Source organism: Maniola jurtina, chromosome 5 (genome assembly GCF_905333055.1).
Source record: "Maniola jurtina chromosome 5, ilManJurt1.1, whole genome shotgun sequence".
Classification (NCBI taxonomy): domain Eukaryota; kingdom Metazoa; phylum Arthropoda; class Insecta; order Lepidoptera; family Nymphalidae; genus Maniola; species Maniola jurtina.
The window spans coordinates 35,782-55,108 of record NC_060033.1 but is presented as its reverse complement, the minus strand read 5'-3'; the positions used below and the strand labels follow the sequence as shown (position 1 = coordinate 55,108).

The window sequence follows — 19,327 nt, the reverse complement described above, 5'->3', positions numbered from 1 at the left end:
TTCTGGTGCCCCCTCAGACGTGATGCCCTAGGCAATTGCTTAATTTGATTAAGGGTTAATCCGTCACTGAGTTTATTGCATAAGAAGATTGCGCTTCACGTCGACAAGTAGATCTTGCCGGAAGTAGAAAGTAAACATTTTAAGTATTAGAATACACTATTTGTGTTATTAAATGCACGGTAGAAAATAGTTACTGGGAAAGTATTAGCACCAATTCTCTAAGGATTATCCCGACGCCCACCCACCGCGGTCATCGCCCGGGAGCCCTCTGTGCAGTGCGCCGAGAGCGCCGCACTGTGTGACGAGGATGTACGGATGAGTGGCAGGTTGACTGGCAGGGAGTAGGACGGTGTGGGAGAGGGTGAGGTCAGTAGAACTCTCCGTCGGACAGCTTGAGCGCGTAGAGCTGCAGCGCGCGGAACTCGCAGTAGTGGTCGGTGCAGCGGCCGCCGCGCCCGTCCGTGCAGCGGCACGAGTCGCACTCGTCCATGTACTTCTCGCCCGGGATGCACTTGAAGAACGGGTTCTTGATCACTGCGGACAACGCACGGGTCAGTGACGGCGGGGCGCAGCGCAGGTACACGCAGCAGGGCACTACCCACCTGTGCAGCGCAGGCACGGCGTGCTGCGCTCGGCGAGCGCGGTGACGGTGGGCTCGCAGTACACGCAGGAGGGCATGGCGCGGCAGGCGCCCGAGTCCTGCGCCTCGCACAGCAGGCAGTTGCGGTTCTCGGGCTCCAGCGTCGCCGCCGTCTCCTCCTGCCAGTACTGGTGCGGCGGCCGCGGCTTCACGAACTGCGACACCACGTACCTGCCGAACCACCGCACGCCTCACTGCGAGAACTAGAGCAACATGACGCTGTTGAGGTGGAGCTCCATTGATGCCATGCAAATACCCTCACCATTCTTGAAAAAAGAGCGATAAAAGCGGAAGTTGTAGTTGAAATATTGGAGCAGGCGAAATAAAGCAGTAAAGGTGGTGAAGAAGTGGGCTTACGCCTGCGAGCCGGGGCGGTAGAGCGGCGGCGCGCGCTCCTCGCCCGCGCCCAGCGAGCTCAGCGTGCCCGCCGGCGGCGCGCCGCGTCGAGCCTCTGGCGACACACACAAATCAATCATTATACTATGCCAAGAAAGATACAAGGTCGCTAAAATATACGATAACCATTTTCACCTCCTTCGCCATAAGCCGCCACCGCCGCGAAGCAACAAGCGAGCACCAGCATAGTCGTAGTTGTGTGCGCGGAGCCAGCGCGAGTGCCGCCGCCGCGAGCAGCCGCTCCGCAGCCGCCTAATTGAGCGGCCAATTACTGCGGATTGGCTTAACCGACACCGCGCACACACAGGGTGCTCCGATACCTACATATATTCTTACCTCGCATTCTAATTCACATTCAAAGCATTTATTCAAAATGAGTACCACTATACACTTTTTTTCAATCGTTCAATTTGTAAGATAATGATGTAATGGGGTGATAATTAATTACGGAAACTTGCGCTTTCAAATGTGCTTTGTACGCATAGATATGTATGTTTGTACGAGCTACTGACATCGGTTTGATAGATAGGGTGAGAAGATAAACAAATAAGAAACTGAATCATGCAATCACAGTCAATTGTACCCAATATTCACTTGTATGTCAATCTGATGCAAGGCAAGTGTAACATTATACAACTTTAGCTGATACCTGTTGACTTCGTCTGAATGGATTTAGGTTTTACAAAGACCCCGTTGGGATTTCTAAAAATGTTTTTTAGCGTTTGTCTATGTTATAGAAGCGAGCTATACCTACTATGAAAGATTTCAAGTTTCTTGATCCACTCAGGTTTCGGTTGTGCGTTGTCATGGTAGAATCACTTAATTAGAAATTAAAAATTAATCAATCTATATTTAGGTACTACGAACCTATTTTTCTTATTACTATGAGGCTTTAATTTAAGTCGTAAGCAATATTTCTTGTTTATAATAAACCTAGATTTTTTAAATTGTGAGATAGAGTTGCGCTTGTCAGCAATCACGCCTGAGGAGCAGAGCAATGTTGAGGTGTGGGATGGAGTGAGCTTGCCTGCGCGGTGTCGGAGCAGGCTGTATGTGGGCGGGCGGCGATTAGCGGCGCGCTCGTTACGCGGATCTGTTGCTGCAGCTCGCATACATACGTACCTCACGGCTGCACTAATTGGACATGTTCGCCTGAATATGGTTTACAACTGTTTAATTTAAAGTTTTTTACGATTCAACAACTAATACAAATTGTAATATTATTATGGATCCTTGATATAAATAAAAAATAAATATGGCTCCAAACATTACCCTCGTGGAGAACATCCAATATTTTTTTATTTATACTTACACTCATTTATTTAAAAGAAAGTATGTAATAGACTAATGTTCGTCGTAGTATATCAAATCTATTTTAACCTGCATTTGAGCAAATAAAATGATTTGATTTGATTTAGAGTTTCCTAAATTACGAAATAATAGAAAGATATTCGGTTAAAGAAATAATAATAAAGGTGTAGTAGTAAATAAGTAACGTAATAAGTAGGTGAGTTACGTTAGTTACTGTAAGTATTTTGTCAAGTCCATTGTTACAAGTTACACGGAACACGTCATGTAAGTAAACTATAACGGGCGTGATTGCCCTCGCGTCGTGCGCCCTCAGCGCGCGTCGTGCGCCCTCAGCGCGCGTCGTGCGCCCTCAGCGCGCGTCGTGCGCCCTCAGCGCGCGTCGTGCGCCCTCAGCGCGCGTCGTGCGCACAAAGCCGCGATGATGGATGCGGCGCACGGCAATGGCGCGCTATCGACTAAACCAACAAACGTGCAGATAACCGCCATCGTATTATTATAATGTAATAATAGATTATGCTCCTACAGCCAGTAATTCAATAATCTACGAGATACACACTGAATGGCGACGATCGCTCGTGTCTGTTCGTCGGAGTTGTCTCGTGTCTGTTCGTCGGAGTTAGCTAATGATAAGCGCGATTATATCACAAGCTGTACTGGAGTTAGTTTCAAAAGTTTATTGACGACCTCTAAGCTCGCATTGAATAGCTTTCGATACCATCAACGTTTAAGAAATTATTTATTACTCAGGTGTACATAACGTAGCTATGGTTCTACTACTACTTAGTCTACTACTGCTTCCTTTGTGAAACTACGACATATTCGAATTTTTGTGTTTGAGTTGTGAATTAAAAGTTAAAAAGTAAGGACCGGGGTCGCGGGCCAACACTAGCACATAATAAAATGATATTAAAGTGATAAGCGAGGAGAGAGCGCGGGAGCGGGCAGCTGCGCGTCGGCTTATCAGCTCGCACCCCAGCACCTGCAGATTCCCGCACTATTGCTTGTTATGATTTCTAAATTTAGTTATTTTTAGTTAATCGTATGGCAATTAATTTTTTAATAAGCGTGTTATATTATAAAGTAGATATATATACCTTCGGAGTTACCTTTTTCAGTTTTACACGTGTCCCCGTAAGCGAGCGAGAAGCCGGACAGCAAAGCAGCAATAAGCGTGTTTTCGCTGCTTAAACGTTTCAAATGAATCAAAGGCTCTTTCTTGTAAGAGCCCCCGAGCGAGGCCGCCGGAGCTGCTCCGCGCGCTGCGACGCCACGTACAGGGTATAAGTCTAAATTCAGTAATTAGGTGTGAAATGCTTCTTTTCTAAAAGTGTAGATACTTTTGTAAATTTCTTGCCAATTTCTTAACAATAGGATCTGCTTTACGAAAGAACAAAGTCATAACTTGCTGTACCTATAACTACCTATAGTGATAATAATTTAATTGAATTACTTACTTATATTAAATGATCTCTTTTAAAACATTTGCCCACTATAAAATGAGTCGAATGTTAGCCTCTGACTAACTACAGTGTGACGTGTGGGTGGTCACTCACGTGTGGGTAGATAGGAAACGTTATACTGCGCGTATTTTAATTAAATTTTATTATTTATTAATTAGTAAAAGTGTTAAATGTTATAGTTTATTGTTTAATAAGTTTCTACACTACCTGGCAAATATAATTCACTGCACTTCAACAAGCTTCGACATCAAAATGGATCTACACAATCAGCTGAGTAAAAATATGGAAGAAATTGTGTCACAGTTTAAGTCTCGAATGGATAACTTCGATGAGGCCCTCAAACAATCACAATCCTCTTCAAATAAAGCTTGTGATCTCAGCTCGCTGGCTGCCGACTATTACGCCTTCAAGGAGGTTATGTGGAAGACACTTTCGATGCTGCAACAACAACTGCAACTGCTCACGGAGGGCTATGACAAGCATGAAATGCACACGCGGAGAACGGTTTTATTGTTCCATGGCCTACCGGAGGAGGACAATGAAAAAGTGGAAGGTAAAATCTGTGATTTGGTCTGTGATCGGTTAAAGCTGCCTATCCTTGAAGAGGCAAGTGTCGAAGCCTGTCACCGTCTTGGCTTAAAAAGGGATACACCACGACCTATCTTAGTCCGTTTTTCTAATATAAAAGTGAAGAATGCAGTATGGAAAGCTAAGACAGCTCTAAAAGGCACCGGAGTCACAATATCAGAGTTCCTCACTAAACCTCGACAAGAGACGTTTGTTGCTGCCAGGAAACACTTCGGCATCAAGAGCTGCTGGTCATCAGACGGTGTTATAGTCATCGTACTTCCGGATAAAAGCCGTACGAAGGTTGTTTCGCTTTCTGAACTTAATACATTAATCGCCAAATACCCACAGACCGCCGCGGCCGTCTCTCAAGATACGAAGTCGTCGAGATCACGCCGAGTAAACAAACATACGGCCAAGTGAATGCGTCATTAATGAGTGGTGGCTAGCGCGTGTTGTAGTATCTCTTTTATTTGATGGCATTATACGCTTCGCTTAGTTAAATTATCAAATACACCTACAAACGAAACTCTTGAAGTCGTGTAATATTTGTATTAAGTACTTAAATTAATTATTGTTTTTACGATAGACTTACTTTAATACTCCTCTATAACCTATTGTTTATAAACCTATTGTTTTTAACTGAAGTTTGTTTTAGTATGTAAGTACTTATGTATTTCCTTTTGTATTTTCTAACTTAATTACTCCTTACTTTTAGTAGGTACCTTAATGTTAACTCGTGACTCTTGCCAGTTAGTGTAGGATAAAAGATTGTGTGATTTATCTTATCTTGCAATTTTTTTCGCTTATAGGACGTTTTTATATAAAAAAAAATTTACTTATATATAATACTCTTATTAATTATTTTATTAGTATTTATTATTTGTATTTACTTATTATTTTGTTATATATTATTTTATTAGTTTAAACCAATGACAGAATGTGATGATATACTTAATAATGACTTTTTTTCGTGTTCCTCATCCGACGAAGAGGAGTTTCACAGTGCCGCTAGTAGCTTATCTCTGTGTAGTTGTAATTCCTCATGTAATCTTGACACTAAACTTAAATCGGTGCTGGTCAGTAGTGCTCATTGCCTTAATTTTGTACATATAAACGCACAGAGTATTCCGGCTCATTTTTCAGATCTTCAAGCATCCTTTAGTGACGTGCAGGTCGATGGGATATTCGTTTCGGAATCCTGGCTGAAACCATTCCTTCCTTCTATCCTTTATGCCCTACCGGGATACACGTTGATTCGCAATGATCGTACGTGTAAACGTGGTGGAGGGGTCTGTCTATATCTCAAGGACAACATAAAGTTCAACGTAATAAGTCAGAGTCCGAGTATATACTCTGGCAACTTTGAATACCTATTTTTGGAAATTTCATTTGACCATAAAAAACTTCTCCTCGGGGTAGTCTACAGTCCTTCTTGTAACGTAAACTATTTCAATGATTTTGACACCCTCCTCAATAACTTATCGCCATCCTATGAACACGTCATCATCATGGGTGACCTAAATACTTGCTTAATAAAAAACGACCATCGATCCAAACAATTAAATTCCCTAGTTTCATCAGTCAACCTAAAAATTCTTCCTCTTAACGCGACTCACTTTTCTCCTAATTCTATCCCTTCTCTCTTGGACCTCATAATTGTTTCTAATCCCGATAAAGTACTCGTTCACGGTCAACTAACAGCCCCCTTCTCTTACCACGACCTTATTTTTCTTAGTTATAACCTATCTGTCCCTAGACGTAAGAGCAAGGTTATCCTGCGACGTAATTATAAAGGTATAGACTTGGACACATTAAATGATGACGTTTCTAAATTAGATTGGTCCCCTCTTTATTGCTCATCCACTGTAGACGACAAGGTTGATTTTCTAAATTCGACCCTCATAAGACTATTTGATGCACATGCACCTGTTAGATCAATAAGGGTCAAACATCTCCCAGCCCCCTGGCTCACTCCTACGATTAAAAAACTCATGACCAAACGAAACAAAGCAAAGAGTCTCTGTAAAAAGTACCCTTGTGATGTCAATGTGGCTGCCTATAAAAAGTTGCGTAATCTCTGTAATAGAATGTGTAGGGATGCAAAACGTCGCCATATTTTCTCTTGTGTAAATGATTTTTCTTCTTCACAGACCTGGAGGTTTTTTAAGTCTCTAGGTGTAGGAAAAAGTTCTGAAGAATCTAAGCCCTCCGTAGACATAAACTCTCTTAATCAACATTTTTCTAACCCCCCGGTAAAAATTTCCAATAGCAATAAATTCCAAACGCTTCATAATTTGGCCAATGTTGCCAGGCCCAAATGCGAACCCTTTCTATTCCAGGAAATTACGGTTGGTGAGGTTAAGAAGGGAATTCTTAGTATTACATCCAAAGCTGTTGGTAGTGATAACATAAGCCGAGATATGCTTATTCTTATCATTGATGTTGTTTCGCCTATTATTGCCCACATCCTCAATTTTTCTCTTTCCTCTAAATGTTTTCCTACGGCTTGGAAGTTAGCTCACGTTATACCTTTGCCAAAAATCTCTAACCCTTCTTCACTCTCTCAATATCGTCCCATTTCAATACTCCCCATTATTTCCAAGATTTTAGAAAATTCCGTATTTAAACAACTTTCCTACTATCTTTTTCAAAACAACCTTTTGAGTCCCTATCAATCAGGTTTCCGTCCCTTACACAGTACCACCACCGCTTTACTCAAAGTCACGGAAGATATTCGCCATGCTATGGATAACAAAAAATTAACAGTACTTGTTCTTCTTGACTTTAGCAATGCGTTCAATTCAGTGGATTTTGATGTACTACTCAACATTCTCTGCTCGCTTAATTTATCACCATCCGTAGTTGAATGGTTTAGATCCTACCTTCTTGGTCGCCGTCAGAGAATCTATGCTGACGGAGTTTACTCTGATTGGGCTGATATCTCTGCCGGTGTACCTCAGGGTGGCGTTTTGTCTCCTCTGTTATTCTCTGTTTTTATAAACGAAATCACTAAAACAGTTTCATCCCACTACCACCTCTACGCAGATGATTTGCAAATTTATAGGCATGCTGCTGTCACTGACCTGGCCGCTACAGTGGATGAAATTAACTTGGATCTTGCACAAATAAAGAATTGGGCTGACGCACACGGTCTTTTGGTAAACCCAAAAAAATCGCAGGCTATTGTAATAGGTAGTAGACAATTTCGAATTCGTGCTGATTTAAAAAATCTCCCTGCAATAGCCTACGATGGGGTAACTATTACGCTAACCGAAAGAACTAAAAATCTTGGCGTGATATTGGACGGCCATTTATCGTGGGCAAGTCACATTAATGAAGTGAGTAAGCGCATGCACTACTCCCTTCACTCCTTGAAACGTTTGCAGAATTTCCTTCCTCTTAAAACTAAAATCTTACTCGCACAATCTCTTCTGCTTCCTCTCCTAGATTACGCCGATGTCTGCTATTTAGATGCAACCGAGGAGCTGCTTGATAAACTAGATCGCCTTCAGAATTTGTGCATCCGTTTTATTTTCGGATTGCGCAAATTCGACCATGTTTCTCAATTTCGAAATAAGTTAAAGTGGCTCCCTATTCGACTTCGCCGGAATACTCATATTCTCACGCTACTCTTTAAGATTTTAAATTCATCCTCCCCCTCTTACTTGCGTGAGCGCTTCAACGAAGCCGCTCCTCGGGTGATGCCAGTGCGTTCGTGTGTCAAGTTAAACTCACTTGCAGTTCCCCCTTACAACACTATATTTTATGCTAAATCTTTTACGGTACTCGCAACTCGCCTTTGGAACTCACTACCTGACAGTATTTTTAAAAATAACCCTTCCATCAGCACCTTCAAACTTCGTCTGAAACAGCACTATCTTTCCTCTCTGTCATAACATATTGTTTACATATATTTATCGGTATATATTATAAGATATATTTATGACTATAAGTATATATTTATGTATTAAGGTATATATGTTTTTGTAAGTCTATTTTAATATATAAATATTTGTAAGTATATATTATAACATAATATCTACTATATTTTTTTGTTTTCATGATTACTGTCTATCTTTGCTGTACCTATTCTACTCCATTTACAACCTCTCGCACTGCCAAGGGTCACTGGTAGAGATCTCTTATAGAGATAAGTGCTTCCCTGTCCACTTTTTCTTTCCTTTTATTTATATTGTTACAACTTTCTGGTACAAATAAAAATAAAAAAAAAAAATACAGTACCTACTTCCATCCATTTTGTACCAACGCGGCGTTCATGCAAATAAATAAAGATTATTTATTTATTTGATGTTTTGAAAGCAATTTGAAGCTAACTTTATTTAATTACTGTACAAACATGCCCGCGTGGAACGAGGCCAAGGATACTTGCTGCATTTCTGCGTTACCCGACAGACGTCCACGGCTGGACAGGGTCTCCTGTAGAGATCGCTACAGGATGGAGATCTCTAGAACCACTGCTTAACTTCGACGGCTCCCGCGTCTCGTCTGATGTGTTCTTCCACCTAGTGGAATTAAAACAAACTAAAAGCAGCATGAAAAAACCGGTGAAGTGCGAATCAGGCTCGCGCACTGAGGGTTCCGTACTCGGGTATTTTTTCCAACATTTTGCACGATAAATGAAAAACTATTATGCATAAAAATAACTAAAAATCTGTTTTAGAATGTACAGGTAAAGCCCTTTCTTATGATACCCCACTTGGTATAGTTATCTTACTTTGAAAATTGAAACATATTTTAATTTTTTTTTTAATGATGTGACCCTAAATTCTTGATTTTCAGATTTATTCCTGTACTTGTGCTATAAGACCTACCTACCTGCCAAATTTCATGATTCTAGGTTAACGGGGAGTACCCTATAGGTTTCTTGACAGACACGACGGACGGACGGAAGGACGGACGGACGAACGGACAGATAGACAGACAGACGCACAGACAGACAGACAGACAACAAAGCGATCCTTTAAGGATTCCGTTTTTCCTTTTGAGGTACGGAACCCTAAAAGATGCAAAAAATGTACTTCTTAATAATTCGATTCCGAATCAACTTGTAATAATCTGCTGCAGTTTCTCTCTCAGGGTATGAATGGGTGAGTACTTACTTAATTAAGAAATGTTTATCGTGCACATTATTCAAGAATCAAAGGTTATAATTAAAGTGTTTTGGTGTGCATATCAGTGAGGCAATACAAGCTATTGGAAGTTAATGAAATGAAGCAGTGCGTCCATTGAGCGCGCCTCTCACGCGCGCCGCTGGTGCGCCTCGCTGCGCGGCGCGGGAACCGGCGGCACATGGCCGAGGATGCTTACCTACTGATGGGTTTCATTATCCTGCGTGCGATACTCCACACTATACTTAGTATAATTTCATATTTTCTGAACGTCTTTTATGTTTACGGAACATCGAGTGAAATTGTTACTTTTGTACTTTTCTTGTGTAGAACTAGTTTATAAGTACTAGTTAGAACGTTTATAGCAAAATATTATGTACACAAATAGCTAACGCCAAGTTGTATAACAACACTCAATCTGAAATTTGAAACAACCCAATGGAGCACTGTTTTGAATATAAAACTTTTTTCATTAAACGAAATTCAAAAAAAAACTTCCAAATAGTCCTCTAATACGGATAATCACGCCCTCATAAAACTAATTTGCCGGCGGCGGGCGGGGCGGGGGGGCGGGGGCGGCGCAAACAGAACAGTTTTTCTACCCTTTTAATAAACCTCAACTGTGTCCCTCCGCCGCCAGCACACACACACGCACACACACACGCACACACACACACACAGACACACGCGCGCAGCGGCGTCGTGCGCTAGCCGCCACCGGCGACTTCGAGATTATGCCATGCATGACATCTCGAAAGAAATCTCGAAGATAATATGTCTGCTTAGTGGCAAGATTCTATCTCGAGTCCGTTCGCCTGCGACCACACTCCAGTGGAAGCAACCGCAAAGCATTTCATGCGCTCCGTACCTCTTGCCATCCCATCGAATGGGTTCATTGACTGGAGACCGCCGTTGCTGCATCATTCGTCGAATTCTTGAAAAGCTGGCAACGCGTCCTCTGGTGCTGCAAATGTTCATGGGCGACGGAAATTATCTCCTTCACGACAGGTGAACCGCCTGCTCGTTTGCTCGCTATTTTTATAATAAAAAAAATCAACCATGCCGAACGTCTCTACTCAAATTACAATTACAATTCATATCCTCAAGTAAAAAAGAAAGTGACCACGTCACTTATTAAGTCATACATGTTTTTGTTGTTGCATTGTCAAATCGGATAAATTAAAAAAATTATAAGCTTTTGAGAAAATAAATCGAGAAAGCGAAACGGTATTTCGATTGGAATTATTTTTTCTAAGTTTGATTCAATCATTTTGTTTCATTCCACTTTCAGAACATGTAAGTAATGACACGGTGGTACACGGACGTGACGCGCGACTCCGCCGCGTGTGAGTGTCGCTAGTGTGTGCGGACTCTACGTGCTACGGACGACACAGTACGTAAGCTCGCAGATCGCTCTGAATAAACTAATAAATGTGTGCGCCGCTCGCCGGCCGCCGCAGATCAAATTACCCCGCGACAGCCGCTTATGAGCGGAATCAATACGCGATCATCGCAATAATAGCTCCAGATGTTTGCCTTCGCCCCCCCCCCCACCCACCCCGCCCACACCGCCCGCCCGCCCGCCCCCGGCGCCGGCAATTTGCCCGATATTAAGTTTATACAGCGATTTGTACCCTTCTTTACAGCAGCCGTGAGGCGCGACGTGCACTGAGTCTCATTCCATGCCGTGATCTTTCATTTTATGTTTTCCGCTGGTCCGCGCGGAGAACGCGCACGACCGTTACGCTTTTTCGCAATTACACTGTTGATATCCGGGTAGGTCACAGGGGTAGGTACACGGGGCAGATTGAGTGTAAGCTTCATTTATATTTTTTTAAGCATTTGCAAATAAAATTATTAGAACTCATGGTTCAATTTAGCGATTATGGCTGAAAGAACTTTTAGCTATACTCACTTCAGTTGCGTGAATTTAGTTCCACTCACACCTTAACGTTAACCGACCTTCCCACACCTACTTTTTCCTTTCAACGTATTATATTACGTATAATGACGAGTAAATACCATCATATCAAATGTGTTTTGGATAACTTCGGCACAAATCTGTCGAGCCGGCGTGCGAGAGCAGCAGTGTGCGTCGCGCGCTGAGGGACACAGATCACCGGCAGCTTTACTGCTCACTTTACACCTTACTTATGTTCACGTATCATTTATTTCATCATTTATATACGTTTTTATATACGACGTACCAAGTGCATGATACGAGTATGTTAACAGAACTGCGATACGACACACCAATCTATTAGTAGGTACGATACATCGATGACATTCAAAACAATTTGTTTTTGGTAATCATCCTCAGTCTGTCGTTCCACCTCCGAGAGCGCCGAGAGGTAGTTAGTTCTATCTTTTGACTCATTTTCGTAGGTTGGTACTTTGTAGAAGATTGGCTTTTTGTGCAACTTCTTTAATGGCATTAAATTTTTATAGGTCCCGTAATCTAAGTAAATATTTAAAAATGTCCTTTTGAGAATACTTACCTACTGACGTCTGATCGGCTTCTGGAGTTTCGAATTTATAGTCTCATCGGTAATTTGAGCTCTACGACGACAAGTTATATGACGCCATTCAGATAACCATGGTGATCCTCAGAACAACAACAAGCAGGCTAGGTACGTACTATCCTCGGCCGCCCGGCTTCGTCTTCCGTAGCGCCGCGTGTCGTCGTCACCATGATAACGATGGTGTTCCTCAGAACAACAACAAGCAGGCTAAGTGTAGGTACGTACTATCCTCGGCCGCCCGGCTTCGTCTCCCGTAGCGCCGCGTGTCGTCGTCACCATGATAACGATGGTGTTCCTCAGAACAACAACAAGCAGGCTAAGTGTAGGTACGTACTATCCTCGGCCGCCCGGCTTCGTCTCCCGTAGCGCCGCGTGTCGTCGTCACCATGATAACGATGGTGTTCCTCAGAACAACAACAAGCAGGCTAAGTGTAGGTACGTACTATCCTCGGCCGCCCGGCTTCGTCTCCCGTAGCGCCGCGTGTCGTCGTCACCAGAGGCCATGATAAATGGCTTACCTAACTACTTACGTACCTACCCGATAATCATATTGTACTAGGCGATGCCCGCGGCTTTGTCCGTGTAAATTTAGATCTTGTGAAATCCAGGACACAAGCTATCTTTGTACCAAATTACATAAAAGTTGGTTTAACGAATGAGTCTTTAAGAATCCTGTGTGAACTTTCTAATTTTCTGGGATAAAAAGAAGCTGATCTCCGTCCCGAAAAATTCATAATTAATTGATTATATCATCATCATCATCCAGTTACTCGTTTTGGTGTGACTCGTTGGGAACCCACAATAAATTAAGATAAATCTTCCCAACGAGTCACACCCCGAGTAACAGTGTCACTCGTTGAGAATTACAATGGATAAAAAAGTTGCAACGAGTAGGTCAGTGTGACTCGTTGGGAGAACATTTTCGAAAAATTCCTGAGTCACACTGTTACTCGTTTTGGTGACTCGTTGGGAACCCATCGTCCCTAGGATGGATGTAAGCTAACTAAGGATGTAAAGTATACGTACCTATAACTTACCTACTTGCCAAATTTCATCAAAATCAATTAAATGGACGGGCCGTGAAAAGCACGCAGACGGACAGACGGGCAGACACACTTGTGCATTTATAATGTTAGTATAGTAATGGATATAGAAGTAGGTACGGATTATTATCTGTGAGTCAGTTCCTCAGTTTATGTATGCAAAGATAAAACGCAAGGTAACCCGATATTGCTGGCATTGCTGCAAAAGCAATTAATACTTACAATGAGAGCGGGGCCGGGGCACGCCGGGGGGCGGAGCGCAGCAGTTTGCGTCGAGGCCGCGGCGGCGTGCGTGCAAATGAGATGACTCATTAGCGGGCTCGGCGATATCGCGGTAATTAAGCGGCGCTACAATGCCGCCGTCCGCCGCAGCTGCCGCGCCCCGCACCCCCGACCCCCGCTGTTTGTGTTTGTTGAGTTTGAGCATCGTAATCATAAAGATACTCAAAATGTTACAAAGTACAGCGATGGACGATTATTTATTGTTACGTTCAAATAATAATCATTCCCCTCGTAGTTCCTAATAAAACTATGACTTTGTCCCTAGCCATTGACCCATTGTCCCCAAGTCAATATGTTAAAACATCTAAAGTGAAATGAGCAACTGCTGAGTTTGTGTCGTGGTCAGCTCGAGTAAATTCTGCTTCTAAGCTAATTCGCTTCGAAGCGGTGGTAAGTAGTTTGAAATAATTGTCATACATTATTGATTATTATCTTACATGAAATACTTTCATGCTGTTGTCCGCAGTGTGTCGGCGGCCTCGCCGCGATCTACTCAGCGCGGTGCTACACGGCGCGCCGAGCGTCTCTGCGCACTGCGGCGCGGCGACGCTAGTCTGCCTAGTTCCCGTGTCAGCTACATCTAGGAATTATTACACTTCAGTCATCTGTCCTACCTCTGAACAGAGGCCGCCTGCCTCATGATCTCGCCTATTGTCACAATATAAGCTTATACAATCATTGGTTACACATTTCACGCGTTACGCGTCAGGTCGAATTATGGCAATCGAGGCATTAGGCCCACGTGGTGTGATATGTAGGTTGCTTAAGAATCGGATTAGAGAAAAGGTGATGCAGAATGATGTAGGTTAGATTAAGAAATATTAATTATGTAAACAATAGCATGTAAGATTTCGTCATAATTATTGGTAGCCCATGGAGTCGATTATAAATAAGCCTGCACGTAAACACGTCCACCACAACGCCGTCGTCCGTCATAATATACCAACAAATAGTTGACAGTGGAACTATACAAACTCTTAGGGCGTCATATATGTATTTTGTAGCAATGCACTATATCGATGATGAGCAAGTTCATACTCCGACTCGCACTTGGCCAACTGTCGGGTGTCGGTACTCGGTGCCACAACCTTTTTTTAGGTCTGGATCCGCGCCTGCCTTAAAGGTCATGAGACCGGCCTGCCCGCGAAATTCAAATTTAATTTCAAATCAAATCAAGAGAGATTAGGCATCTTCTAGGAAAATGCGCTCCATCTTAGGCTGCATCATCACTTGCAAGCACATCTGATTGCAGCCAAGAATTAAGTAGTCCGTAAATTAAAAAAAAACCATACTTATTAAGATAATAAGTAGAACTGCCTACATCGGCGTATGTAATCTCAATTCAGCAATTTTGCGTAATCTTCTTAATCTTAAACTGTTAAAGCTCTCCCCCCCCCCTGGGCCCTGCCTTGGTGGAAGTTGGGGAGAGGGGGAGGGAGAGAGTGGGCAGTGCGTTAAACAAGGCAGCTCATTGAACTAACCGCGAAGGGATCGCGGCCGCGTCCCGCTGTGCGTTGACATTGCTCGGAGCTTATCGTGTAATTCAATGACTTCCCAATTACAACAAAAGGGGAAACTGACTGACTGACATGTGACATGAAACTGCAGCTCTAACTTTCGTGTCCGCGAGACTGCTTAATATTATAAACTAGCTGATGCCCGCGACTTCGTTCGCGTGGATGTAAGTTTTTTTTAAATTCCTGTGGGAACTCTTTGATTTTCCGGGATCAAAAGTAGCCTATGTGCTAATCCAGGGTATAATCTATCTCCATTCTGAATTTCAGCCCAATCCGTCCAGTAGTTTTTGCGTGAAGGAGTAACAAACATACACACACACACACACATACAAACTTTCTCCTTTATAATATTACTAGCCGATGCCCGCGACTTCGCCCGCGTGAATTTAGGTTTTTTGAAGTCCCGTGGGAACTCTTTGATTTTTCGGGATAAAAAGTAGCCTATGTGCTAATCCAGGATATTATCTATCTTCATTCTGAATTTCAGCCAAATCCGTCCAGTGGTTTTTGCGTGAAGGAGTAACAAACACACTCACACACACACACACACACACACACACACACACACACACACACACACACACACACACACACACACATACAAACTTTCGCCTTTATAATATTAAGTGTGATTAGTGTGATAGTGTGATGTGATTTGAAAGTTTATTTGTTACTATTAGTTTCTTCTTCAAACGTGTCGCAATGAATCAACTGATCGACATCATTTGTTGCATGCGCAATGCACACTATGGTTAAAAGCCTGAAGAGTGATATTATATAGGCTACTGTTTACTGGAAAATCAAAGTTCCTACGGAATTATAAGCTTCGGTAGCTTATAATTCACGCGAACAAAGTTGCTCGCTTACATATCTGTTATAGGTACTCGTATCTATATCTAACTGTTATCTCTATTCGCAAGTTCTTTGTAGAATCTGCATGCTTTTTAAACGCAGTCTTGATAGAATGTTGTAAAGGCTACGTAGGGCAGGGAGTAGGGACCTACCTAGCCTACCTACTTACTGTAAAAATCTGAAGTTGGTCTAAGAAGGTATACATGAAATATTTGAAATGAAATTATTTGTTTCATGTAGGGCAGCATGTACCATTTGTGATATGTCGAGACTCTACCGCCGGTTCGGAAAGCAGTTCTATCGAGAAGAGCCGGCAAGAAACTCAGCAGTTGAACTTCAAAATAATGCAAATGTTACAATACAAGATATTGCAAATATGCAATATCTTGTGGGCTGCTGAATGCAAAAGCGACCGGATTCGTGAATTTGTTTTTAATATTATAGTAACGGACTTCTGCTCAAACACCAGAAGAGTCAAGTTAAATACTTTGTAATCTCAGTGTATTCCCACTTATTAGTAGTGTTTAAACTTAAAGTGGAGAATGATGAGAGTCGCCTGAGCCTCTCACCGCCCGCCGGAGTTTCCTGGCTCCGCTCTTTGCACAGCTGCCATGGAGCAAGGCACACGAGTGTACACCACTCAACTCTTATTTTGACTCGTCAGTTCCTGGAATTACAGCTCGTATGGTGACCGCAATAGGGCCCGTTGTCGTGTAGCAGCTCACGCTTGTGGCGCGACGTACGGCGCGGTAAGTGGGCTTAGCGCCCAATTTTTCCCAAATTAATCTTTCTTCAAACACTCGTCGTCTTTGTTAGGAGACGCAAATTTAATCTCGCGCTGATCGCGGACGCGGCCAGGGCTGCCACTCCCGAGACACGTGAGATATAGTAATTAAGTTCACCTGGGTCTATGCTTTTAAGTATAAATTTCCTTATCGGTTTGGGATTCGTCTCCTCAGCTCCAGACATTTATGTACAGTATCGTTGCGTAGGGTGATACACTCGTCAAGATAATAATAATAGCATTACTCGATACATATTGTAATATCAAAATATACGGCCAACGTATCACAGGCCATAGAGCTACGTAGAGATCATAGTTTACAATTTAGACTACCTAGTGTGAGCTGGTTCCAGTGCTAAAACTTAGAATGATATGTGCATCACGAAACATTTTGTGGAATGTGGCAGGGGATCTCAAACAATGCCTAACATTATGTGGAGTAGTAGTCGTACATATGTGGATACGGACGAGGGGCTCCGACTGTACCGCCACGTGGTACCGCCTCGCCATACTACAGGTACAGCGTGGCTGTACCGCCTCGCCGTACTACAGGTACAGTGCGACTGTACCGCCTCGCCGTACTACAGGTACAGCGCGACTGTACCGCCTCGCCGTACTACAGGTACAGCGCGACTGTACCGCCTCGCCGTACTACAGGTACAGCGCGACTGTACCGCCTCGCCGTACTACAGGTACAGCGCGACAGCGCGCAACAGATAGGTCCAAGAGTTGAAAACATGTTCGTTGAAGGACGGACAGGACGACTCGGTTTGATTTGTACATTTTTGTGACGTAATTTAATAATAGGTATAAATAAATCTTTTTCAAAAACCAATGTTTTCTTATTTCATAACCTGAAAACATGCTGTTATTTTCTATTTATTGCTCCTAATGAAAGATCATTTTAGGTCTGACTGCTGAAAAGTTCTCCAATTACTTTAAGGATTTACGGAAAGCTACGAATTTGGTTACGACTATAGGTATGTAGATACTTATGTTAAAATCTAGATTCTATCTTATAAGTAAGCAGGTAAGGCCGGTAAATAAATAAAAGACGGCAAGTAATTAGTGATGTATTTTATTGGCGGACTACAGCGACATATTGCAAACCTCTACGCTACTCCCTACATACGACACGATACCGCCGCACTGCACGCCTGACAATATGGAAGATGTAAGCAACAGTACAACATCACAACATACCGTAATATGTAGTGTCAACTGTCAACCAAAATGTATCAATCAATCGATCAGAAACACTTACAAATCTAGGAAGCTGCGAAGTTCTGTGAATTCTTCTAATAAGTACCTACTTCTAATAAGTCTGAGGTAATATTGTCAACGTGTGTCTATCTGTTTGCTCTGCTCCGTCTTCGCAGCTTGAATCAATTTTGACAAAGTTAGATGCAGTCATATCTTGCACCCCCAAAACGGACGGAAAATCAAAAGGTTTCCACAGAATTAAAAAAAAAATTAAACATCAGCAGCATCATGTACTTCCAAATAAAGTTTACCTTTCAGATAAAAGGGTTTGAAACGTAACAAAATATTTTTTTGTGCGGCACTACGGGCACCACTTACCTACTATGATTTGCATTTCCGTAACCTACATCTTGCATAGTGTCGACAGTGGCCGGGTACCTACGGCGCAGTGCTCGGCTACGCGCCACAGGATATATCTACACTTTACAATATTTACACCTGAACTTATTTATTTACTCATGTTAAGGCTAATATCTTACACTTACAATAGTTTTGTATTTTAACACCTAACTTAGTGGTTTCATTTTAAATTTTACAAAATAATTATGACGAATATAAAATTCGTGACAGCATCAATGTAATTTACGCTGTTTATATTTTATACTTGTAATGTTATACACTAGTTCTATTTGCAGCCAGCTGCTGAAACTTCAGCGGAGCGCTCAGAGGCCGGTCCGAGTCCGATGTGTTTTGTGGGACATATACCGACACACAACTTGGCCGTGACGTCATGATCTGAATATCGCTCGCACGAGTACAGAGTAGGCCCCTAGGCGACAGATCACGCCCGGCCGAGTCCATGGCGCCTCCGGACTTGGTGACAGTTTGAACATTGTATAATATGAGAAGTTCGGGCACAACAGCGAGCAGTAAGGCACACGAAGCTATGAGCCCGCAGTCGGCCGTGGCGACGCGCGACGCTCACATGCGACTACTCCATACTTCAACTGAACACAGGGACACTCCTAGTTGTGTTTCAACGATTCATTTGAATAACAAGCGAATTATTGGTTGTTGTTTTTCGATAGCAGTTGAACAATCGAAAAACAATCGATTGTTTTCGGTTGTTCAAATTGTTATTTTGGGCGCGGGTCTGGGACGAATGGCTCGAAAATTGAATGCAATGCGCAAATGATTTAGATTTTCGATTTATTCGTTCGTTCTATTAAAATGATATCTTTTGTTTATAGCTGTTCGCTAAAAGTTTTATAAAATAAGTTAGATTAGCTTTGTGTTCATAATGATAGGTAATTGTAATAATGCCTCAATCGGTGGGATTCTACATAATTATTATTATTTAATAATTATGTATTCTACATAATTATTAATTCTTATAGGTAGGTATAACAAATAAAATATTTTCGAAATAACTGTACATAACATTCATACTCTACTGAATCATTTATGTATTTCAGTACTTTATAGTAACTGATCGTTTCGTGTTTTCAATAAAATATAACAATTCAGTTGTTACAGTAGATACAGTAACGAGTGGTCACACCGGAGACGTGGCGCGGACGCAGCGCAGATGTTGTTTCCACTGACAAGTAAAGGGACA

At 42.4% G+C, this 19,327-nt stretch overlaps 1 protein-coding gene across 1 annotated transcript; it reads right to left on the bottom strand.

The window, feature by feature from the left end:
* On the bottom strand, nt 1-1,253 carry LOC123865390. Its single transcript, XM_045906392.1, has 4 exons — nt 1,172-1,253; nt 998-1,091; nt 603-811; nt 1-534 (listed from the first exon to the last, which is right to left on the bottom strand). The coding sequence occupies exons 1-4, from the start codon at nt 1,221-1,223 to the stop codon at nt 368-370; spliced, it is 522 nt and encodes a 173-aa protein (XP_045762348.1). The 5' UTR covers nt 1,224-1,253; the 3' UTR covers nt 1-367.
* Between the last annotated feature and the right edge of the window lie 18,074 nt (nt 1,254-19,327).